Source organism: Eptesicus fuscus, chromosome 8 (assembly GCF_027574615.1).
Source record: "Eptesicus fuscus isolate TK198812 chromosome 8, DD_ASM_mEF_20220401, whole genome shotgun sequence".
In the NCBI taxonomy this organism is placed as follows: Eukaryota; Metazoa; Chordata; class Mammalia; order Chiroptera; family Vespertilionidae; genus Eptesicus; species Eptesicus fuscus.
The window spans coordinates 45,757,749-45,784,420 of NC_072480.1; the positions used below are offsets into that span (position 1 = coordinate 45,757,749).

At 37.9% G+C, this 26,672-nt stretch overlaps 1 protein-coding gene across 6 annotated transcripts in view; it reads right to left on the bottom strand.

Annotated features, from left to right (window-relative positions):
* MYCBP2 (MYC binding protein 2) overlaps window positions 1-26,672 on the bottom strand; it is a 310,827-nt gene that overhangs the window by 231,913 nt on the left and 52,242 nt on the right. For all 6 annotated transcript variants that reach the window (XM_054719873.1, XM_054719875.1, XM_054719871.1 and 3 more), the window contains exons 4-8: window positions 15,175-15,328; window positions 10,281-10,477; window positions 5,618-5,860; window positions 5,324-5,395; window positions 3,556-3,652 (exon numbers count right to left, since the gene is read on the bottom strand). In XM_054719873.1, coding sequence (XP_054575848.1) covers window positions 3,556-3,652; window positions 5,324-5,395; window positions 5,618-5,860; window positions 10,281-10,477; window positions 15,175-15,328 — 763 coding nt within the window. The remainder of the gene's footprint in view (window positions 1-3,555; window positions 3,653-5,323; window positions 5,396-5,617; window positions 5,861-10,280; window positions 10,478-15,174; window positions 15,329-26,672) is intronic.

Genomic DNA, 26,672 nt, shown 5'->3' on the forward strand with positions numbered 1-26,672 from the left:
AATTAGTATTGAAGTCTGATCATAAACATGCACCACGATAAACAAACTACAGTCACTGGTTATAATCATTTCAATACAATCACATGCGAATGTAAGCAACACTCTTACTCGGACATACATACCATTTGTTAGTGTCACAGAAAAATACAGACGGACCTAAAACTTCTGTACTTGAGTCTATGGTGTCCAACTACAGATATCCCTTGCTTTATAAAATAGAACTGGGTTTACAGTTTGTACTTAAGACATTTCATGCTTATTCCCAGCATTTTTAGCAGTTAGCGTGTTATATAATTTTTTAATGTTCATCCTTCATAGAACAGACAAATCTATGCTTATGTAGTTCTTTTTGTCTGAAAGTGCTCATATGTTTTGGCTGGAATACCATATTTTGTCAATATGTCCGTATATGGAACAGTATACTATATACTTTGATCAAAATAATGCACGAGCGCGATTATAACAAGGGATACCAGTATTACATAAGGACCACTGGGGCATGTGTTAGTGACTGCTACTAAATAACACGAAACTACAAGCAAAATCAACATCTAAGTATAAACTGTATCCTTTTGGAAAAATAAATGTTCAGCAAGCAAGGAAAAAAGCACACACACTTCCAAAATAACTGCAGAGAACTAGGATGAATCACTCCATTAATTTACAATACCAAGAAAATAATATTTCATTTCTATTTGCACCTGAATCAACAAAACATAAAATTCTGTTTTTGGAATGCAGTACTGGAACCCACCCAAATAAGATGGATTACTCTATATCTTTTCCCAGGAGCTTCATACTAGCATACTTCTTTATTATAAATATGCAAAACACAGGCAGACCCTTACCAAATAGAGAATTCAGTGATCACAAACTGGAAATAGAAACTGGGAGACAAGGCCCACTGGTAGCCCAAGAGACTTGGTAATCAAAGAGAGGAGAAATCGAAAGAAAGAGTTCCTAGTCCACTGTACAGAATACAAAGAGGCGCAAGAAAGATGCTTCTCAAGCTCTAAGCAGTAAGATTTTAAACTAAAAAGCAAAGAAGAAAAACTCATTATAATTCAGATAATTGCAGGGGTGAGGACTGAAGCGGCGCAAGAAGAGTAGCAAAAACCCTCATGATCTGAGGCAACCTGTCACCAGACATGGAGAGTAAATGACATAAGGATACAATACAAAAGATATGCCAACACATAAAAGCTAAAATGACAATTAACAGGGGGAAAAACCTAAGTTTTAAGTTCATCAATGCTAGGTTTAAAACAACTAATTTATAAACTAGACTATAAGACAAGTTGGATCATGAAGCTCAAAGAATTACCAGATTTATATCAATTTTAAACAAGGTATTCAATTCTGTCTATATCCTGACAATTCACTTCTGCTTGTACTTGATAGAAAGCTACAGGTTAGAGCTGCCTGTAGCTAGGAGGAGAGAAAAATAAAAGTGCTACTGAAGAAATTGCAGTCCAGGTCAAAGAAATAGAAAGATGGAAAAAGGCTTCTTCAGGCTTGAGGGCAAGACTTCCTGTTGTGTGGTTTCAAAAAGGTTTTCTCTTTATCCTTTCTTTATCCATCATGTAATGTTTTAAGACCGCATCTTCAGGAAAATATCAAGCAACATCTGCCAGTTCGGAAGACACATGTCATGGGACTATCCTCCCAAAATTTGTTTCATTGTATTCACCGTGAATACAATATATATTTAATAAGCACAGAAAGCCACACTTGTATTGGTAAAAAGCCGCATTTCATATGTTAAATAATGTAAGCTGAAGATAGTAATAAGTTATTTTTTATCATGGTGTAATAAATACAACAGCTGAAGATAGACCATTTGAAAATAGTCTTCTCATTCAATCTCTATTAAATGATTTCTCAGAAGTAAATTATTTACATTAGTATCCATCTATTGGATGAAGGTTAAGAATTTCTTTCAGTATATTATCCTAAAATGACTTGCACAAAGACAGAATAGGGACACTCATTATGGTGTAATTTATATTGCAAAAAATTGGAAGAAACTTCCATCTCAATGTTAATGAATGGAATATATTTTGTAACATTAAAATTATATTGTGGAAGACTATTTAATAGCCTGGAAATTTATTCATAATGATTAGTGAACAGGATAGGTTAAAACGCAGTATGTAGCATAAAATCACTTTTTTACAAGTATGTACACATACATAGGAAAAAGATAGGAAGGGCATTCACCAATATGTTCTAATGTTTATATATGGGAAGTGGAGTTACAATGAATTTTGTTCATTTGTTTAGATGATTCTATACAATAAATACAAGGTGGGACAAAAGTAGATTTACAGTTGTTTATATGGAAAATGCAATAATTAATAAATAATAATATAAGAACAAACTGTGTTTCATGTACTTACAATTATAAATCTACTTTCCCCACCCTGTATAATCCCTTTTATATGGGGGCACACGTTATTACTATAAATTATGTTATATTACTATTATTATTATTATTCGAACTAGAGACAAGGTCCAAACTTGTGATATTAAAAAAAATTCTGTACAGATAACTAAAAACAGATGACTATTTACAAATTGTTTTAATAAGTCATCTGTTTTCCAAAGTAGCTTTTTTGTGAAACACACATAAAATGTGACATTTTCTTTAACTGAGTGTCATTTATACTAATTTGGATATGTGTATATATAGCAATGCTTAAATAAATGTTTGATGAAGTTATAAAAATATATTAAAAAATTAACAAGCAGGCTGGCAGCAACTATCCTTCCCAATGTGATCTTCAGAAATAGTTCTCCATCATTTTCAGATGACCAAGTGCACAAGAGGAATATTGCTGCTTACCATGAAATTATTGATAAATATATTAAGTATTTAATATTTTAATATAAAGTCTTTTAGAATCTATTAAAGGTAAAAGCAAATTCAAAGACTTTTCCAATTTAGAACATATTATACATTTGCCCAATATTTCACAAAATTTAAGACCTACTTTAGACAGCTCAGTGATTTGAGTGATAAATATGAGTAAAATTTCACAATTAAACCAAAGGAGTTGTTCCCAAAGTGCCTTATCAGAGTATTATTAAAAGTATAAATGATGGAATTTTAAAAATTTCCTGACCTGCCCTAAAATCTTTGTCTGTGAAAACCCTTTAAAAATAGAAGAAAACCCAAAGTGCATTGTTAAAGTAAAAATAAACAGGAGGTTCTTTATTCCAGCCATATGAGAGCCAGAGCTGTGGTTTAATCAAGAACAACAAAATCACCCCACTTCAGCAGCTGAAATAGCCTTGGTGGGGGATCAGGCTGCAGATGGGCAAGAACTTAAAATAAAATATTAAAACACTTTATACTATATCCTTGATGTTTGTTTTCCTTAGATGTATTAACTTTATATAGACTATAAAATAGTTTGCATGTCAAGATTTTTTTAACCTATATGTAAGCAAGCACTTTTCCTTGCTACTCATTCTTTATATGTCCAAATGGCCTAACATGCACATCTCTTAAAATCAAATGTGAAGGAAAAAACGAGGTGTTCACTAACATACCTGGTAACATGACAGTACCATCTTGTTCCAGTGTTTCCGGGCTTATTCTTATGGCCGTCATGCTGTGGTTATTCACATCTCTATACAATAAATAACCCTGATAACAACAAAAAATTTTGCTATATTATGTGTTAAATTTTTTTTCATTACCAACTTATCAGTAAAAGTAATCATACAGTTGTGTATTATAGTTTTTTGAGATACAATAATACATCACTATTGATGTGTAAAACAGGTTGAAGATTAAAAATATAAGAACATGGGTAAACTTTAATAAGAGGAGAAATTATATATCGCTGGGTATCAATTAATCTGTTATATTCTCAGATACATTCATTAGACACTAGAGGCCCAGTGCAATGGGAGGTTGGCCAGCTGGGAAAGGGACTGTGGGAGGTTGGCCAGCCAGAGGGAGGGACCACGGGAGGTTGGCTGGCCACAGGAGGTTGGCTGTGGGAGTGCACTGACCACCAGGTGGCAGCTCCTGCGTTGAGTGTCTGCCCCCTGGTGGTCACTGTGCATCATAGCGACCAGTTGTTCCGGTTGTTTGGTCATAATGGTCTCTTAGGCTTTTATATATATAGATTCTGCACAGGACAGCACATTTTGTTCAAAATTATTATATCACTTGCTAAGTAAATAGTAGAAATGACCACTGTTAGTTTAACAAATATTTTAAGGAAAAATAACTGAAATATTTAAGTTAATATTTAAAAATAAATAAAGTAGTAGTTTTAGATAGTGATATGCCCCTGAACATATTTTTGTAATGATTATTTTACATGGCATTATTTCTTAGATAAAATATAATAGTTGCAAATAAAAATTCAATGAGACATTTTAAACCAGGTTAAGTTTTAAGAGACAATTATTGAGAAACTGACATTTAAAATTTTAATTTCAAAATCCCCCCAATAGTTGGTATAGCAGGATTATTTTTCATTTAACAATAGTAATTTCTGTAATTTTCAAAATGTTTTTTAATATCTTTTACTATTTGATACTAACAACAAACAGTGAGCTGGGCAAGGGACATCTTTATTCTGTATCTTCCACAAGGGACCTTGGCTTCACCTCTCAAGTAGGGATAGTATAGAAATTAACACTTCTGACCCCTCTGTGCATTGTTTATTTGCTTCTCTCCAGAGGAGGAGTGATGTATCTGATTGTGGACACCCATTTGGCCATGTTAGTCAAGTGGTAAGACAGCAGCATTAAGAAAGCAACATAGGCCCAGCTCTTTTTTCTCTTTGGTGGTACTTTGCATGATCTTCTATGCAGGTAGCTATCCACTGGAAAGACCATACACTGTTCCCTGTAAGGTGCTGGTTTAGATGAAGAATAAACGAGTTTCTAGGAAGAAGTTCTAACTTGGCCTCAGGTTACAGCTATATTCCCATTACAGATTTGCTAATGATAAAGGCAGTTTTTAATTTTTATCTAGAGGCTCACTTAAAAGAGAAGTCCAACAGAAGAAATTTTTATTCCCATTTCACAGCTAAATCACAGACAATCAAATAATTTAACTGAGTTGTCCAAAGTCACATAGGTAGTAAGAAGCAGGGCCAAAACTAAAAGTAGGCATCATCTAATGAATTCTAAGCCAAGTTCTTTACACTATACCATGCCACTGTTATAGACATATTATTAAAAATATACCATATCTATTTAAATAGAAGCGATACTATTTATTGATTAAAAAAGTACAAACCACATGTTTTTAAAAAATGAGAAAGAAAAGTTTGGTTTATTGTTGATATTCTCCTACCTGAGCATACCCTAACCAAGACTTTTTCTCTTTTCTGTTTCTGATGCGAGATGTAGAATTATATATATGGCCCTGCAAAATAACAAAAAGTTAGTCTACCAATAGTTTCATCATTAATAACGAATAAAAAATAGATGAATGATATTTAACACATTTGTTCCCATTATAATTTTTCAAAGAAATATTATATCAAAATTAGATGATACTCTGAAAATGAAGCTAGAAACAAACAGAACACAAACCAGTGTGGATATAACTTCCGTTATGATTAAGAATTGTAAGAAATCACATTACCCTAACTGTTCCACTGTATCCAGAGCCTATTTTGTATAATCCATCCTTGCATAACAGATAAAGAAAAAATCCATCATTCTGAAGTAGACACTGATCATCTTCGTCAACAGATATTTCTTTTAATGGCCACCTGTGCATTAAAGCTGCTTTCTTAATGCCATTGCTAAACCAGTCCTGAATTTGAATTTTTCCCACCAACACTGCCTGCACACTTCTCTGTAGTGAATTTAGTATCATTGGCACCTATACAAAAGAGAAGGAAAAAACACACACATAAAAAGGCATTGTTAAATGTGGCAAACATAAAACAGACAAAATAAAGACACTTTAATCATGTATCATCATTTATAAGGAAATAAATTGTTATAGTTGCATCAATAGAATAAAATACCTAGGGATAAATTTAACCAATGATGTTAAAGACCTGTAACCTGAAAACTATAAGACACTAATGAAAGAAATTGAAGACAACACAACAAATGGAAAAATATACTGTGTTCGTAGATATTCTAGAATATTCTTAAAATGCCAATACTATCCAAGTAATCTACAGATTCAATGAAATCCCTATCAAAATACCAATGACATCTTTCACAGAAAAAGAACAAATAGTCCTAAAATGTATATAAAGTCACAAAAGACCCTGAATAGCCAAAGCAATCTTGAGAAAGAACAAAGCTAAAGATATCACATGTCCTGATTTCAAACTATACTACAAAGCTATAGTAACCAAAACAGTATGATGCTGGCACAAAAACAGACACACAGATTAATGGAACAGAATAGAGAGCCCAGAAATAAACCCATGTTTACATGGTTAATAAATCTTTGACAAAGGAAGCAAGAGTATACAATGAGAAAAAGTAAGTCTCTTCAATAAGTGTTGTTGGCAAAACTGGACAGATATATACCAAAGTATGAAACAGGACCACTTCCTTACAGCACATATAAAAATAAATTCAAATGGATTAAAGACTAAGATATACAACGTGAAACCAAAAAATTCTTCTAAAAAAACATATGCAACAAACTCTTTGACATCAGTCTTAGCAATATTTTTTTTGTTCCCCTATGGCAAGGGGAACAAAAGCAAAAAAATAAACAAATGGGACTATATGGAACTAAAAAGCTTTGCATAGTGAAGAAAACCATCAACAAAACGAAAAGGCAACCTAGTAAATAAGAGAAGATATTTTCAAATGCTATATCAGATATCCAAAATATATAAAGAACCCATACAATTAAACAGAAAAATAATATGATCAAAAATGAGCAGAGGAACTAAATAGATATTTTTCCAAAGAAGATAATACAGATGACCAACAAATTCATGAAAAGATGCTCAACATCACTAATTGTCAGGGAAATGCAAATTAAAACCACAATGAGATATCACCTCACACCTGTGGAAATGACTATCATCACAAAAATAATTAACAATAGTGTTGGTAAGGATCTGGCAAAAAGGAAACCCTTGTGCACTGTTAGTGATAATGTAAATTGGTAGAGCCACTATGGAAAACTGTATAGAGGTGTTCCTCAAACATTTAAAAAGAGAACTAGCATACAATCCAACAATTACACTTCTTGGTATTTATCCAAAAGACCTGAAGACACTAATTTGAAATGATATATGCACCCTAATATTCACTGCAGCATTATTTACAATAGCCAAGATATGGAAGCAACCTCAATGCTCATAAACAACCTCAATGCTCATCAGTAGATGAATGGATAGAGAAGATGTAGTGCATATACACAATGGAATATTACTTAGCCATAAAAAAGAATGAAATCTTGTCACTTGCAATAAACCTAGAGTTTCATTCATACAACATAAAAAAGTTTCCATTTTTACTTTTTGTTTCAGATACTTTCTATTGATGTCTACTATGAAAGATGGTGCCCCTCCTCTCTTCCTCATCCTCAAAATTGAGCTACTGAACCAGTTAACTACCAAGCATCCAAAACGGAAACCATCCCCACACGCCACGATATTTTGAATTTAACTTAAAGAAATCAATTTGCAATGAAAATTATAAAAATAAATATATTACTCACAATTCGGGTGTTCTTGGATATTTTCAGCTGAAAATTCTCACGAAAAATGATTTAAAGTTAGTCGGGGCTGCCACTTAGGGAAAAGATTTTTTTTTTTTTATAGACGCACGTGGCGTGTGGAAAAGGTCCACCGCTTGCGTCAATAGATGCTTATGGTGTACAATGGGTTAATAATTTCTGGTTAAACCAGTATACAGAGGTGTAATCATATATTATGAATGTGTAATCATATACCAGAACTAAGTTATGAATGTGTAATCATATACCAGAACTAAGTCAAATTATAAAACATATATTTCTCACCTTACATAATTTTTCTTTGTTTTGTCGAGTCAACAGCTGACCCATTTTTGCATATGCTAAGTTTTCTCTATAACTATCTTTGTTACCCATACTCCTCTCAATAAAGTCAAACATCATTTCCATTTTTCCCCCTTGTTAACACCCCTTAAGAAGCCCAGCTTTAGTAGAGACGGACAGTAGCAAACATAAAAGTAAAAACTGTTCCATACCTTGCATATTTGAATGCATCATTATCTTTCCCCAAACATGACCAATGATTGAGCTAGGGATGGTAAACATCATTTCCCCTCAGGACTTCAAAGGCACTGTTCTGCTATTTCCTATGCCAGTGTTGCTTCTGAGAAGTGCAAGGCCATTCAGCTTGATCTTTTTGGTACACAACCTGTCTTTGCTTTCTGGAAGCTTTATCATCTCTTTATTACCACTGTTCTGATTTTGTAAAGGTATGCCTACTGTGAGCCTTTTTCATTCATTGTATTAGGCACACAGTGTATTCTTTTTGTCAATATGAAAATGTTTGTATTTGTGGTGAAGAGGTTATCCTTGTAAATTTTCTTAGGTAATTTCTTCCTCTCTGCTGGATACCTAGATATTGGATTTCCTAGTTGGATCCTCTAATTTTATTTTATGTTATCTCTCTCTCTCTCTCTCTCTCTCTCTCTCTCTCTCTCTCTCCTCTCCCTCTCTCTCTCTCCCCCCCCACCACTCTCTCTCCCACTCACCAATTCTCCCTCCTTACCTCTCCCCTCTCCCCACCCCTTTTCTCTGTCTCTCCTTCCCCACCTCCCTTCTCTTTCTCTCTCTTATTTTCTGAGGACCTCTTCAACCTGATCTTCTATACTACAACTATACTAAACGTTTTTCAGTCTTCAACATTCCACTCTTACTCTTACCTCCACAGGGATACCAAGAATATTCTCTCTCCATACCCCCAACACTAACACCTCCTGCCTCTAGAGTGATTCATTTTAACTCATCATTTAAATCTCACCTCATATCCTGGTCAAAAAAAAAGATGCCTAATAAGCTCATGTGTTTATGTTCGGTATACTTTTAAAATTTGGTATATGATATCAGAATGTTTATTTTATTAAAATTTAAGAAGCATTTATATATGTTCAGTATATATTTATATTTAAATTTTGCCAAACTCTTCAAGCACAGCAGCAGAACATATTTTGAAAAACAGTGCATAGAGGAACTTCAAACTAATTCATGATCGCCCTAGCTGGTTTGGTTCAGTGGATAGAGTGTTGGCCTGCAGTTCGAACTGTCAAAGGTTTGGATTTTGATCAAGGGCACATACCTCGGTTGCAGGTTTGATCTCTGGCCCTGGCCAGGGTGATTGTATGGAGACAACCAATGATGTGTCTCTCTCACATTGATGTTTCTCTGTCTCTCTCTGTCCCTTCCACTCTCTCTAAAAATTAATGGAAAAATATCCTTGGGTGAGGATTAACAACAACAAAAATGAAGGATCATAAAGAGGGAAAAGAGGATTTCAGGCAGGGCAGAAAGAGGAAAAAGAGTAAGAATAGAAAACTAAAGTAAGGGCACAACTCATGTTTGACAAGGAGAGTTCAATTATCACTGAGTAAGCCCCAGAAAATGATCCATTATACTCCTTTTGCTATCTTTGGCCTGCTTAAAACAGGATTGAGGTAGCCTTTCCATGCGTTCTGGAGCTTATCCAAGGGGCCAGAGGAAAGCACATAACAGAGACTTAAAATTGTAACTTCTTACTCAATTTCCAAAACTGTTCAAAATAATTAAATCAAGTTTACATATTAGCATATTTCCCACCACTAACAATGACAGAAAGTTTATTCCATAAATATTAAAAGCTTAAAATGTAATATGAAAAGCTAAAGTAGCTCAGAAACAAATCATGAAAAACTATAATCAACCGATCAAAAATACAGAATAATACCATATCTTTTTCTTTCAACAGAGAAAAGATGTTTGTAAACTATGAAGAAATTCCATACTTGAAAATTTAAGGCAAGAGAGGAGGTGTGAAAAGATGGAGATCAAGATGCCGCAGAGAAAGATGAGGCTGTGGTGCTGACACAAAACTAAGCTCAAGATTTGCATTTTTGCCAAATTTCATTTATTACCTTTAATGCTACAGAGTTAAACACACATGTAGCTTAGCTTGAATATTATACATTACTTATATATCAACTTTGGACAGATCAAACTATTACATAGACTGAGAAAAATCAGGAACTCCTATGGATAGAAATCAAGATGAATTAGGCATCTTATAATTTTCAAAGCAGCTATAAATATGAAATACCTGAATAGTTTGGCAAGCATGGCTGCCATTGTTGGTGAGGATAGCAGAGATGGCCTGAAGTGTCCTTCCTGTTTCTCCCCAAGAAGCCACCAGACTAAAGAGGCAAGCACAGGAAAGTGCTGTCAGAGACTGCCCTGTGCTGTCATTCATGCCAGTACTTCGAACAGTGATTTCCAAAAGGAGCTGGAAGAGAGACTCTGTGGATAAAATAGAATTCAATTATATTCACTCAACAGACAGAACATCATATGCATATATTTACTTATTTTTACCTTTGCCTCATTACAAAAAAAAAAAAAAAGAGTATTTAAGGCAGCTTGAATACTTATTTTGCATTAGTTCCTCTCTAGTTACCCTCTTTTCAAAGAAGTTAGAAGATTTATATAAAGAGGACCTTAGAAAACATTAGTTTAGTTCCTCATTTTTATAAATCAAGACATGGAATGTATCCAAGGTAATTTATAAGAAACTTTCCTTGAGGCATTCACATATGCCAGAAACATCCTATTAAGTAATAGACCATTTATTGCACTGATTTTACCTTTAAGGGAAAAATACGAGCTTCTTAAAATGTTAAGTGCCCAGAAAATTGTGTATTTATTTGCAAAACAACAGAATACACAAAATATGTGCGGTAACTTACTTTATTATAAAATTACCTTTATTGCTAACATAGCAGTTCACACTTACAGAGGTGATATGTAGTAATTCACTTTATAACCTAGAAAAACCTCCAATCCAATAAAACAGATGTCCTCCTCCTTTGATTAGTAATGAAAATGGAAGCACAGGGAGGTTTAAAGATTCTCCCTAAATCATAAAGCCATTTAGTGGCAAAGATGGGAAAATAACACATGAATGTTTTATGGCTATCAGAAGTCTCCACACAAAATTCCCTGAACAACTCTGCCCAAGATTTAATCAACAGACTTCTGGACACCTCTTCTCTAGAAGGGAAGGGGAATTTGAAAATCCTTAAAGAGTGACTACTCAGTCAGAAAAACTAAGAAAGATGAAGAGATGGAGAGGAAAGGGAAGGGAAGAAGGAGAACACGAGAAAGAGAATTAATGTATCACAATTCTCTTAAAATTACAAGGCCATTTGTGTGTGTGTGTGTGTGTGTGTGTGTGTGTGTGTGTGTGTGTGTGTGTGTGTTTGGTATGTTTTTTTGTGGGGGGTGAGGGGGTATGCTAACTCATGGAAGTCTAGGCTTCCTCGATTCCTCATCATCCATACCTAATCCCTAATTAAGTCCTGCCAATTTTGCTTCCTAGTTAATTCCTCCACTTTTTCTATCTCATTACTATCGTCCCAACCCATGCTATTTTCATCTCTTAATTACACTACTAAAGTGTTCATAAATTTTAGCGCCTACCATTCACTTCCTCTTTATAGCCCAAGAGAATTTTCAAACCAAAAATCTGGTTTTCCACTTAGTATCCATTCTCTTCGTTAATTACTTTTTGCTCCTCTTCCTTCTTTCTAGTCTCCGTCCCTTCACTTGTGTTTCCTTTTTTCCATCTAACCTTCCCCTTTGACTTCCCTCCACCTTTCCCTCCAACTATCCTTCCTTTCATCAATCCTTCTTTCCATCCTTTGTCTTTCCTTCCTTCTATTATTATCCTTCCGCCCATTAATCTTTTAATTATTCAGCAAATATTTGCTGAGTTCTTCCTATACATCAGGAACTATTCAAGGTTAGCATAGTACATTGGCAAACAAGACGAAGAATGCCTCTGTCATCAAAATGTTAGATTCAAGTGAAAGGAAACAATGTAAGTGATATAAAATAATGTTTTAAAGCATAAGGAAATAGAGGGTAATTTTCCATTCATCCTAGAGCACTAACCAGACTCCTTTAACATGGCCTATAAAACTCCACATGATCTAGTCCCTGACTCTTTCCTCACCTCTGGCAAAGCCGTCTCTCTTTTTAGTCATTTTCCTTCCCGTCTCAGAGCCTTCCCACATGCTGTCCTTTCTGCCTAGAAACTTAGTTAATTGTTTCCTACTCATCCTTTAAATCTCAAATGCCACATCTTGAGGGAAGCCTGTTATAGACTCTCAGAATTCCCTCTACTTTCTCCTATGCTATTCCACATTTGAAATCATGTATGTGTCCAACTGTCTGATGCTAAATCCTATAACAGCAGTAACATTGTCTGGATTGATTACCCTTGAATGATAGCTCTTAGCACAGAACATAGGAGGTGCTATTACATTTAAGTAACTACTTGAAAACATATATTATAACCTTAAATTGAATAGGAATATATATATAAAGGGATATTTGTTTAACTATATAATTTGTAAACCAAAATCCATTTAGAAAAAAGAAACTTGGTGTATAATAACCATCAAGCTATTCCAATAGTAAGAGTGAAACATATACATACATTTCATGAAATATACCAAAATGGGGAAAAAAGTATAACTAAGGTGGTTATATTAGAGCAAAAGAAAAAAGCAGACAGATTTCAATATAAATTTAGTTTAAAAAAAACAAATTACTTACATCTTTGATCTAATGAAACAAAATATAAAAGTGATCATAAATCCTTCAAAAGAAAAATAAGTCAAAGTAGTAATCAGAAAGCACTTAAAGGATAGAAGAAACTAGCAAATTAAATCCAGCAATGTGATTTTTTTTTAAATACAGGAGATAATGTAATCAATAAAAATATTTCCTCAATAGGTATTGTATCAGCAAATATCAATCCTAAAATTAAGTTATGAATTTAATTCAATACCAAAAAGGTTTTTTTCTTTTAAATGAATCCTAAAATATATGCAGAAGAATAAATAAATAAGTATTGAAGTATTAAAAAGAAGGATAGAAGAGAGAACAAAGACAGCAGAGCAACATTTGAAGCTGTTAACAAGAAAATAAAGGCAAACAAATTAATCAGGTGGAAATTTTGATAGAAGATGATTAAGCTAAAGCACACATAATTTCAAAACCCAGTATTATGAACAAGATCTATTTTTAAAAGGATAAATGAAAGGGAGTATTTAGGTATAGACTGGATACGGAAAAAAGTATATAAACAACTGATAAAAGACAGCAGAATGGTAAAAGGTCTAGCAGAAAAATGATTAGCATGTTGTTCAAAGTAAGAAATAGAATATACAGGTGTTAGTGGATATCCTATATAATAAAGAGTTAATATACAAATTGACCCTCACGCCATTGCACAAGATGGCTGCCCCAATGTGGTCAAAGATGGCCGCCACAAGATGGCTGGTAGGGGAGGGTAGTTGTGGGCAACCATGCATGCAGGGGAGGGAGGGCAGTTAGGGGCGATCAGGCCAGCAGGGGAGGAAAGATGGGGGTGACTGGGCCGGCAAGGGAGGGCAGTTGGGGGGGGACCAGGCCTGCAGGGGAGGGCAGCTGGGGGCAATCAGGCCAGCAGGGGAGGGCAGTTAGGCATCGATCAGGCTGGCAGGGGAGTGGTTAGGGGGCAATCAGGCTGGCGGGCAGGCGAGCTGTCGGGAGCCAGCAGTCCCAGATTGCGAGAGGGATATCCGACTGCCTAAACCTGCGTCGGACATCCCCTGAGGGGTCCCAGATTGGAGAGGGTGCAGGCTGGGCTGAGGGACACACCCCGAGTGCACGAATTTCATGCACCAGCCCTCTAGTTTTTAATATTCCAATCTGTTAATTGACAAACCATAGCTAAGAATAACTAGTAAAACATTCTTAAGTAAAATTAATCAGTTAATCAATAAATTCTTCAGTAAAATACCATGAAGCCAAGGAGTGCATTATAACAGAAATACTTGTGTTAGCATGATAATAACCAACAAGGATTACAGCTTTTATTTGGTAGTAGCATTTAATAACATGGGGTGGGAAGTTGCAGGTGGTTACTGTTTTTAAAAATCCTCAGCTTGCTTTCATGGCCAGCACTCCCTTCCCCCGCTCAAACAAAACAACAAACATCAAATACAAAAATTAATCACCATATATGACCAAAAAGAATAATCTGACATGTAATTAGGTTCATGACATTACTTCTCACATGTACATTGAATGAAATCCAAATAGTCAAGTAGAGAAGAATGGAATGATCAAACTCTACTCCAAATCAGCAGTGTAATCTCCAGACTGGGAGTATTGGCATCAGCCAAAAACTATTCCAAATGCAAATTCTTGGGTCCCACCCCAAATCTAGAAAACCATAAATTCCACATGTAGGGCCCATGTGACTGATACATGCTGATGCTTGAGATTTAAAAAAATGCAAACTCTTCAAAGGCATGGTTAGCATCAGAGAAAAGCAATTACCAATTTCACAATTAGGTCTCCATCTCTATTTCTATTTCTTAAGAACTCCTAAGTCAATGGCATGTAAGCAAGTATTTATAGAATTCTAATACATTTTAAAAGCAAGCAAAGATTTTTGTTTAATAGAAGTTGCTACTAATTTAGAAGCTTTATAACAAAACTATACTTTTATCTATTAGGAACTTTTTTAAAAGCCCTTTGTTTAAAAACATATTGTGCTGTTTGGGTTGGTGGTATTTGTCCTCCTTTTCCTTTTTAATTGTCCAGAGCAACATGTAAAGTTAGAAAAAGTCAATATTGGATATTTTGGCAAAAAGTTTAATAAGAATAATTTAAGTTAATAGTGACTATAAAGCTTGAGGATTACTTCTGGGTACCAAGGATTTATGTTTTGCTATTTATCATCAGAATAATGAAAATATGTCTGTCTGTACATGAATTGTAACTCTTGAACCATAACTATGGTAGAATATAGCAAAATACCTTAAAATTTATATCCTTGCTATTTCAATACCGTAATTAAACAAAGACTGCATTACAGGTTGCTGTATGTGCTTCATAAGAAACTCTTTGCATTAAAGACTTCAATGCCCCTGAATTCTTACCTAGGACCTCTGGTGGCTCTGACTGGAGGCCTTCTGGCTGCTGACCCTGAAGCACGTTCAGCAGGGCTTGGAGACTCCTGAGGCACAAGGATGGATGAGAAAATCGTGTCTCCTTGATCAGTTCAAAAACTTCACAAAGTCCAACCTCAATGATCTATTTCAGATAAAAATAGATCATTATAACCAGGCAGTTTAATAGAAACAGCTTACTTTCAAAGCAAATTATTAGTGCTGCAATATTTAAAAAGCAAAAACAAAAAGAAACACATTTTTTTAAAAAAGGAAAACCCAATATGTTTAGTTTTAAGATTTAGGTTTAAAAAGCCATTCAGTTACATGGATGGTTAAAAAATAGTGGCACTTTTAAAAAGCAATTTTAGAATGAAGCCATAATAAATTATATGAAAATTATTTGTATCAGTAAACTAAGTACTATAGAATGCATTCACTCATAAAAATAAACTATTATTTACAGAGATCATTAGGCTGTACTCAAGCAAATCAGTATTCCTTTTTTTAAAGTCATGTTAATTGCTACTTATAGCCCGAAAAAAGAAGTCAACAAAGCATACAAAGTGAAAAGATGAAAGTAGGAGCTTTTCACCTTAGTCTTTCCTTTAACGGCACAATTGTCATAATACTATTTATTTAGTAGCTGTACCCGGCCACGCATTGCTGTGGCTCAGTCTGGTTAAATGGAAAAGAAAGAAAAGAGAAAGCGCACTTTTCTAATATGTTTAATTTCACAATGCTTGTGGGTATACAATATTTTTTGTTGCTCCATTGTCTGTGCAGATATAGAGATTGTCTGGTTTGCTGACTCTAGAACATGCAACATATAATTGTCCATGTGAGAAGCAATCCATGTCTAGATCTAAACCGCACAATTCTAAAGATTGGCCCTGAGCTTTGTTGATGGTGATTGCAAACGCCAATCAAATTGGGAATTGCAATCTCTTAAATTGAAATGGCATATCCGTTGGAATCATAGGAATGCGAGGAATGAGGACATCTTCTTCACCTTTGAAAGGTCCTGTCAAGATTGTTGCTTCTACATTGCTCATTAATTTTTTTACTGTAAGCCACGTGTCGTTGCAAAGCTTTGGCTGGTTGATATTTCACAACATGGTAATTGGCACGCCGATTTTCAATTGCAGTACGTGCAGTGGCATCCCTGGCAGATCGAGTGAATTCAAAAATTCTGTTGGATAATTAACCACTTCATCTGCTTCCACAACGGACTTGTATGTGACTGCCTCGCTTTGAATGTTAGACTAAAGAATATTGTTAAGTTCGTAGACGACTTTGTTCTTGGCCACAAGAATAGCTCGTTCACTCAGCCAATCGTGATTCTTATAATTGGTTTGAATATTGGGAAATACTTTTCAACCAATTCTTCTTTTGACATCACTAAATTGCAGAAGTTATGAGGCAATGAAATTCGTCCTGAGGTCAGATCAACCAGCACCTTTCCGTTCCCAATTTCCAGCAATTGATGTGAGAATATCTCAGCTGATCGATCATTTTGCAGCTGGACATGCATATTTGTAGTTAATTTTAATGTCTCTATGTGTCACACAAAGTAGAGTATTTGAGGCAAGCATTTATTTCATCCGCTGGTGTTGATCGAGGAATCACAGGTAATGTTTGCCTGAAATCTCCTGCAAGCAATATTAATGCATTCCCAAATGTTCTGATGTTTCCATGCAAATCTTGCAATGATCGATCAAGAGCCTTGAGCGATTTTTTGTGCGCCATTTTGCATTCATCCCAAACAATAAGTTTGCATTTCTGGAGTGTGAGAGGGCACTTAGCAAAGTTGCTGGCACTCAGCAGCTCCTGTGTTGAGCATCTGCCCCCTGGTGGTCAGTGCACATCACAGCTACCGGCCAGTCAGCCAGTCAGCTGGTTGGCCGGTCACTTAGACTTTTATATATATATAGATTTGGTTTGTGTATTTACTTCTCCATTCATTAAAATGGAAGTGCATGAGGAAATGAGTTTTATCCATTTTGTTCATTGCTGTGACCTCTAGTACTGAAAGAGATACTCTACTAGGACTACTAAAGGATTCTCAGCAAATATGTATGTAATAAATGCACGGTACAGCCTGCATTGGGTGTGTGCATGTGTTAGCATGTATATAAAGGAATAAATCTATTTCATGTTAAAACATATAGGACATAATAATTGTATTTTCCTTAGCTATCATGTATCTTAGATATTATTACTCATAAAAATGATAATTTCTATTCCCTTCTTTTGGGGGAAAAATGCATCTCCAAAAGATTACATTAAAATTCCATTTATAAGAAGCACTTTACTATGTTATTACAAAAACTTTCAGTCATAATATTTTCTGAATTTCAATGAAATTGCATTAGATAAAACCTCCCATAATTTCTTGTATGCACAGTTTAGGAAATATTATTGCATATGCCATTAGGAGTGGTGACAGTGGTGGGTTAACAGGGATTGTTAGGGTATATTAGTTTTGAACATCTTAGGCTATGAAGCACTGCTTATCTACCTTTCCACGTGCTGTTTATAATACACCCCCTTTCACAGCTTAAAATTATTTTTCAATCTTTTGCAATTGATATTTTCCCTGAAAATAGCTGTCACAACTTTCTATTATTCTTTTTGTAATAAACTGGTTAAATATGAAAAACATAAATTTTTAGGGAAATAACTTATATGAATTACTTTTATTCAAAATCTTAAATTCCAGCAGAAGCCATTAAATTAATTGAAATGATTATTATTTTAGTGAGAATACCACAGACTAATGTAAGCAAAGAAATACTTTGGCAATTTTTTAGTTATTATTTTGGGTACTGTATTTGCTTTTATACTTATTTTTATTAAAGAAGCTATCTCTTGAATTTTCAAACTACTTTAAACTTTATAAAAATAATCATTTTGATTTAGATCATTTAAATGATTAAATGTATCATTCATATTAGTGTTACTGAAAATCGAACTGGGACAAGGAGGGATGATGTTACAAGATTTCTACACTAAAGAAAACAAAGAATTCCAAATGTAAGAAAGACATAAAGGGGTATTAAAATGCATTCTATATCAACGTACTAATTATTTTATTGTTTTGATATAATGATCTTCCTTAAGAAACATTATTTTTCCGAATATTGACAATTACAATGTTTGTGGATATGTTTGAAGATAGAAACCTTTTTAAACTTTTTTATTTGGAAACTCTTTTAGGCTTTACCCCATCTAATAACAGGGACATGGCTATGATCAGTTGGTAAAGATGCACATATTTAGGAATATGCCTTTCACTCCTTAAAAAAAATCTTCCTCTTTGATTCAGCATATTTTAAAGACTTGTTTTGTTTTGTTAATTGAACTTTAGAGAGAGAGTAAGGGAGAGGGAGAGGGAGAGAGAAACAGATGTGAGAGTAAAAATATATCAATTGTCTGCTTCCTGCATGCCCTCTACTGGGGATTGAGCCCACAACCGGGCATGTGCCCTGACCAGGAATTAAACCCACAGTCTTTCAGTGCATGGGACAATGCCCAACCAAGTGAACCACACGAGCCAGGACCTGACTCAGGATATTTTAAATGAAAACCAATTCTGGAGGCTGATACTCCAGGATCAAGGTGCTGGTACAGCCGGGCTCCTGGTGAAGGCCCTCTTTCTGGTTTATAGAAAGGCACCTTTTTACTGTGCATTCACATGGTGGAGAGAAAGGGAGCATATGCACAAGCTCTCTGGTCTCTTCTTTTAAGGTCACAAATCCCATCACGGGGGCTCCACCCTCATGACCTCAGCTAAACCTCATTACCTTCTACTGGCCCCAGCTCCAAATATCAGCATCCTGGAGAATAGGGCTTCAACATAAGAAGTTGAGACACAACAATTCTGTTCCTAGCATCAGGTCAGCTCCATTTTCTTCCACCTTTTTCAGTGAGGTTATGTCTGCATTTGTTATTTGATTATTTTGTCACTGTTTCCATCCTATTCTGGGCTGCCGCTATATCCTCTTTGATTCTGTTTGTTGATTTGTCTGTTTGTTTTAACCACTTTCAGCAAAGTACATTCTGTGTGGGTTTGGCAAATATATGAAGAATACATCATCAATGTATCATATTTCATCACTCTAAGAAAAGTCCTGGGTGGCCTTTTTGTAGTAAACTTTCACTCCCAGATATATCTGTTTTCTGCTAATAATTGTTACTTCTAGAATATCATACAAATAGAATCATACAATGTATAGCATTTTTAGTCCATTTCATTTTACTTAACAAAATGCATTTAAGTTTCATTATGTTTTCATATAAGTCATATAGCTTATTCCATTTATCAATGGACAGTATTTTGTATTATGGATGTACCATAGTCCTATTCATTCAAGGGCATCTGTACAAAAATGCCTTGTTTTCTTCCAGTTTTTGATGATTAGCAATGTAGCTACTATAAGTATTCACATACAGACTTTTGTGTGGACATAATTTTTAAAATCTTTTGATAAATAGCTAACAGCAAGATAGCTGAGTTATTTGGTCAGCATATATGTAGGATTGTAGGATTGATTAAAGTAATCAGATCTTAGTAGCGCAAACATATATATAGCAGTTTTTGGTAGAATATTTAGGGTTCCCTATATACAGTATACAGCATCTTGCCATTTTCTCTATATACATGTTGACATCACATATATGTGGTCTAACTGATGGGGTCCTGGATGTAGACAGTTTTTTCACCTGTCTCACATGAGAGGACCCCTGAGGTCTTTATCTGAGACGCCTGAACCCACGTTAGCAGCTGCTCAGCGTCCTTCACCATGTGGGCCAGGCTTGGTGGAGCCCATCCCCTTTCTATGGACATTAGTGTTTTCTCCCTTTCCCAGGTATTTCATCAGTGCTCTGACGGGTAGTCTCCAAAGGCATCTCTGAACAATTGTGCAAGGATTTCTGTGCGGTAACCTCCTTGGATGAGCACTATCAGGTGCAGGCGTGCACCTGTGGAGCTTCGGCAGGTCCTGCACACAGTTTTCCCAGAGGAGGGGCCTTTCCCCTCCCCCAGGGGATCTGCTGGGGCCTCTGCTGCTTCACTTTGTCCCCAGGGCTGAATGCCATCAGACCAGAAGCCTGCCTGTCTGATGGTGACAGCACCCTCTCCCCAGTGTAGAGATACTGTGTGTGTCCCCATAGGGTTAGTCAGGCAACTCTGACATAACCTGGAGTGTGCACTGCCTCTGGTTGGAAGTACCTGTGTTTGCCCTTTGTCCCAGTAGAGACACTGACTTTAGAGGGTTTTCGGCACCACAGGGATGCTAACACTTTCTCTGGGCTGTGAGAAATGCTTTCCAGCTGGTGGTTTCTTTCCAGATTACCACCTTTTTTCCTTTTTTTTTTTTTTTTTTGTCACTGGAAGAGCCAGCCACTGTCTGACAGGCTTCTGGCCCTAGGGTCACATTTAGCACAGAGGTCTCACACAGAGATCAGAGATCAGGCACACACTTACTAAAAGGGCTTTCTCCTCCTCCTCCTCCTCCTCCTCCTCCTCCTCCTCCTCCTCCTCCTCCTCCTCCTCCTCCTCCCTCCTTCCCCCCTTCTCTCCCTCCTCCCTCTCCTCCTCCTCCTCCTTCTTTTACCTTTGTTCTCTAGCTCAAATTTCCCTTTCAAATAGCAAAAATGATATTTCAGATTAAAAAAAAAAGATGTGAACAAACACAAAACAACACCTATTGTAAGATTCCACTTATATAAATTGTCTAGAATAGGTAAAGGGATAGAGAGAAAGCAGATCAGGGGTTTCCAGGGGCAGGAGGAGTGGGGAGTGATTACTGTTGGAGCAGGGTTTCCTTTTGCGGTCATGGAACATCCTGCAGCCAGACAGCGCTGATGCGTACACAGTGTCGTGAATGTACTTTCTGATCAGGAATGGCACCATTTAAAACAGAACCATAACTTTATTATTTAAAAGGGATTAGACAATGGAAAAATGAAGAACAAAAACAGAAAAAAATAAAATAATAAACGCCAAACTCACCCAATCCCCCAAAGTAATAAAAAGACGAAAAAAGAAAGTACGCCATGGAGAACATAAAAACAAAATAAGAACAGTAAAGAAAATGGAAATATTGAGGAGTTGGGGGCAAACGAGTTTTCCCCTTGGGACCCGTTGAGGGCATTCAACAAGCGGCCCTTGAGTTGGCGCCTCCACAGGCAGCTCCTCCTCTGAGGCAGGAACCAGCGAGGGTCCCGGGGAGGGTTCTTCTTCCAGCGCTGGTGGGGCCTCAGTTGTGTCTGGGGCCGGCCCAGGCTCCACAGCTGCAGCTGGAGAGGCTGCTGGAGGTGGCACGGGCTCTGGAGGTTCACACGCCTCCAGCTCTGCCTCACGTCAGGAGGTGAGGTCACTGCTCATGTCCCAGGAGGTGCTTGGGGAAGGGGACCCAGCCAGTGACCTCACCTCCTGACGATGGAGCCCAACAGAACCTGGAGCCCCGGTAACCAGGCAGCCACATTCTATAACTGCCCTTCCCTCTCACTCGGATAGAGACCTTGGAGAGGACACCATGTTTTCGTGTTGTCTCCCCTTGTCCCGAGGCCGATGCCTCAAGAGAGGCAGCGAGGAGAGTGTGTTTAGTCGTGGCCGCCGCTGGATCCGGACCTGGACTCAGCGCAAAGGACGCCTGTGGCCCTTTTCCCGGCGGCGGCGCTCAGAGGTAACACAGGAGGTTTGTTCGGGCCAGGCCACCGCCCTGATCCCACCTGAGCAGCCCATGTCCCCTCCCCGTGTGTTTGGGGGGTGGGGGTAGAGGGGTATTCACTTTGGGAGGGTCTGTCCAGAACAGGAACAGGCTGGGTTTGGGGGTCAGGACCAATGATGTTGACACCCCAGGTCAAGGCTGGCTGGGTGGATGTGTGTGTAGACACAGGGCTGGACCCGAACCGGAGCAGAAGGTCCAGTGGGCAGAAGCAGCAGTGACCAGGGCCAGGTTTGAGTCCTCCCAGTCAGCTGCCCATCACTGTCATTGCAGAGCTCCACCCTGGTCAACGACTGGATGAATATGATCGTGGAGCAGCAGCTGGTCCATGAATACCCCCGCCCCATGTGCCTCAGGGAGGGGCCGGTGAGCCACACCACTGAGGGCCAGCGCAGGCCTGAAGTGCGTGTGGCCACCTGGGGGTCTGGGGAACCAGGGCCCATGGGTGCAGGGAGATGGACTCCTCCACCTGAGCCACACAGGCCCCACCAGCCTCCGACCCGGAAGCCGTTCAGTCCCAATAGGCAGATGGCACTTTTCAACTCGGGGCTCCCGTGCTTTGTCCCGTGGCTAGAAGACCTCCTGCAGCCCATGGAAGCAGAGCCCAAGGGTGAGGAGGTGGGCGGTGGGGGTGGAATGGGTGGGGAGGTCCCTGTGAGCTTATGGGGAGGGATTGTTGCCAGACACATGGAGCCCCCCAGAGCCTGGCCAGGAGCAATGACTGGCTCAGACCACCCGCCTGCTGGACTTTGGGCGGGAGGGCGTCCTGTGGTGGGTCCTGGGCTCTAGCTGTGTTCTGTGTTTGGGGGACACAAGGGAATTCTGGCACGTGGGTGACCTTTTCTCCTCTCACCACTCCAGCACCCGCCCAGGGGGCAGACTCGGCTCCTCCTGTAACACCCAAAGTCCACCCTGAGGAGCTGGAGGCAGAGCTGGAGGCAGAGCTGGAGGCAGAGCTGGAGGCAGAGCTGGAGGCGTGTGAACCTCCAGAGCCCGAGCCACCTCCAGCAGCCTCTCCAGCTGCAGCTGTGGAGCCAGGGCCGGCCCCAGACACAACTGAGGCCCCACCAGCGCTGGAAGAAGAACCCTCCCCGGGACCCTTGCTGGTTCCTGCCTCAGAGGAGGAGCTGCCTGTGGAGGCGCCAACTCAAGGGCCGCTTGTTGAGTGCCCTCACCCCGTCCCAAGGAAAAAACTTGTCGTCCCCCGCCTCCTTGATATTTCCATTTTCTTTACTGCTCTTATTTTGTCTTTATGTTCTCCATGGCATACTTGCTTTTTTGATCCTTTTATTACTTTGGGGTTTTGGGCGAGTTTTGCTTTTATTATTTTCTTTTTTCCAGTTTTGACCTTTATTTTTCCATTGTATAATCCCTTTTGAATAATAAAGTTATTGTTTCATTTTAAATGGTGCCATTTTTGAACATGAAGTACATTCACGAGGCTGAGCAAGGATCACCACTATTCTTCCGATGGTCTTAGGCTCTACATGACCCACAAGTTGAGAACTGCTAGCGGGGTTGCCTAAGACCATAGGAAAACGCAGATATTTACATTACAATTCATAACAGTAGCAAAATTACAGTTACGAAGTAGCAACGAAAATAATTTATGGTTGGGGGTCACCACAACATGAGGAACTGTATTAAAGGGTAGCGGCATTAGAAAGGTTGAGAACCACTGTTCTAGAGGCAGTGCACACACCAGTCCATCTCAGAGATGCCCCACCTCCCCAAAGGGGAGATACACACTGTGAACCCTGGGGAGAAAGCACTGTCACCATTAGACTGACAGGCTTCTTGTCTAGTGGGGACCAGTACTGGGGACAAAGTGAGGCAGCAGGGGGGCCAGCAGATTTTCTAGGGAGCAGTGGGGAGACCCTCCTCTGGGAGAACAACTGTCAAAGTCTTACAGGTGCACAACCTCCCCTAGCAGAGCTCACCCTAAGAGGTCACCTCAATGACATCCTTGCACAAATTTTCAAAAATGCGTTTTTGAACTACCCGTCATGCAATGATGAAATTGCAGGCAATTTGAAAGGGGATGGGCTCCACCAATCCTGGTCCATGTGGAGAAGGGAAGCTCAGCTTCTGTTAAAGCCGGTGCAGGGGTCTCTACATGCTGACAAATTAAGAGCTCAGGGTTCTTCTCACATGAATTGAAAAGAAAATAATGAAGTAGAGTTTGATATCCTAAAAGAAAATACTGACTTACCAGAAGTGCCTCTAATTTCTGACTATTTTTCTGATAACCAAGAAGTTCATGTAAAAATGATATTTTTAATTGACTGAAGTTTTACATGTGTCTAAAAACATTAACATTTTAACTCTTAATCTTTCTGTTTTGATTTAGTTGGGTTTCAAGCCAGTTCAAACCTAATTTTTTCATTTATTTGATTGCTAAGTCAAAACCTCTTTGTAAAAATATGTTTCAAAATATTTTGTGGAATATGAAAGAACACATCCTTTTTTTTCTTTATTGATTAAGGTATTACATATGTGTCCTTATCTTCCCCATCCCCTGAACCCCCACTCATACCCTCACACTTCTGATGTCTATGTTCATTGCTTAGGCTTATATGCATGCATACAAGTCCTTAGGTTGATCTCTCTTCCTCACCCCCACCCTCCCCTACCTTCCCTCTGAGATTTGATGGTTGGAATGATGCTTCTCTGTCTCTGGACCTGTTTTTATTCATCAGTTTATGTTGTTCATTATATTCCACAAATGAGTTAGATCATGTGATATTTATCTTTCTCTGATTGGCTTATTTCGCTTAGCATAATGCTCTCCAGTTCCATCCATGCTGTTGCAATTGGTAAGAATTCCTTCTTTTTAGTATGGAGTTTCCTCAGATAACTAAATATGGAACTCCCATTTGACCCATTGATTCCACTTCTAGAAATATATCCCAAGAAACTGGCAACACGAATCAGAAAGGATATATGAATTCCTATGTTCATAGCAGCACAATTTACCATAGCTAAGATTTGGAAATAGCCTAAGTGCCCATCAGCAGATGAATGGATTATAAAACTGTGGTACATTTACACAATGGAATATTACACTGCAGTAAAAAAGAACACATCCTTAAAGTAAAAAATTGTTTTTCTTACTTAACCAAAATAAAAAAGGTATGTTAAAGAAGTCACATTTTTAAGTTTAATTTTTGCCTAGTTTCTGGTTTAAATGAAAGTTCTTTTAGCCATAAGAAAGCAGATACTGGATACTCCAAAGACAAGTGTGACATTTAAACTATTCAGAGCACATATTTGAAAATAATTGAATATGGTCAATAGAATTTTTTTCACAGGTGTACTTGTGGGAGAATGATATTCACCTGGCTGGGGTTCAACTGCTGTTCTATGCACTTTCAGAAGGATTTTTTTCTTGGTTCTTAATATGACCTTTGGTTCTAAAAACCCCACTGATTCTCTCTTTTTATCAACAGGCAACTTATATATGACTAGAGGTCTGGTGTATGAAAATCGTGCATGGAGCTGGCGGGGGCAGGGGGGGTGCTCTCGGTCCGGCCTGCACCCTTTCAATCCGGGACCCCTTGGGGAATGTCTGACTGTCAGCTTAGGCCTGAGTGGGATCAGGCCTAACCATCAGTAAGACATACCTCTCACAATCTGGGACCGCTGGCTCCTAAGTGTTCACCTGCCTGCTGATCCTCCTAACCACCTCTGCCTCGCCCCCCTTTCGCAAGAATAGCTCGTTCACTCAGCCAATCGTGATTCTTATAATTGGTTTAAATATTGGGAAATACTTTTTCAATCAATTCTTTTGACCTCACTAATTTGCAGAAGTTATGAGGCAATGAAATTCGTCCTGAGGTCAAATCAACCAGCACCTTTCCGTTCCCAATTTCCAGCAATTGATGTGAGAATATCTCAGCTGATTGATCGTTTTGCAGCCGGACACGCATATTTGTAGTTAATTTTAATGTCTTTACGTGTCACCACAAAGTAGAGTATTTCAGGCAAGCATTTATTTCGTCCGCTGGTGTCAATCAAGGAATTACAGGTAATGTTTGCCTGAAATCTCCTGCAAGCAATATTAATGTGTTCCCAAATGGTCTGATGTTTCCATGCAAACCTTGCAATGATCGATCAAGAGCCTCAAGCGATTTTTTGTGCACCATTGTGCATTCATCCCAAACAATAAGTTTGCATTTTTGCAAAACTTTTGCCATGCCGGATGCTTTGGAAATGTTGCACGTGGGAGTTTCAATGAATTGCATGTTCAATGGCAACTTCAAAGTGGAATGAGCAGTTCTTCCACCTGGTAGCAATGTCGCAGCTATTCCGGACGACGCAAGAGCTAAGACTATGTCATTTTGGGATCAAATTGCTGCCAGAATCAATCTAATTAGGAACATTTTACCAGTTCCTCCTGGCGCATCTAAGAAGATTTCTCCAACCCCGTTATTGACAGTTTGCATTATTTGATCGTAAATGCCTTTTTGCTCAAGCATTAGCTTAGGAATATTTGATTGCACATACGACAAAAGATCACCCGTGTTGTAATTTTGTTCACGACGCAATTCTACATCAAACGAAGCAGCAGCAGATCGAGTCGGTGATGAAATTCCCAATTGATTGAGAACTTTGTTCGCGATTTCTAAGCACAAATCTTCAATCATTATCAACATTGAAATGGAATCATAAAATTGGAAATTTAGAAATCGTAAATGGATTGTAAATCGGAAACACTGAAATGGAATGGTAAAATATTTAGTATAGCGTGTTGCT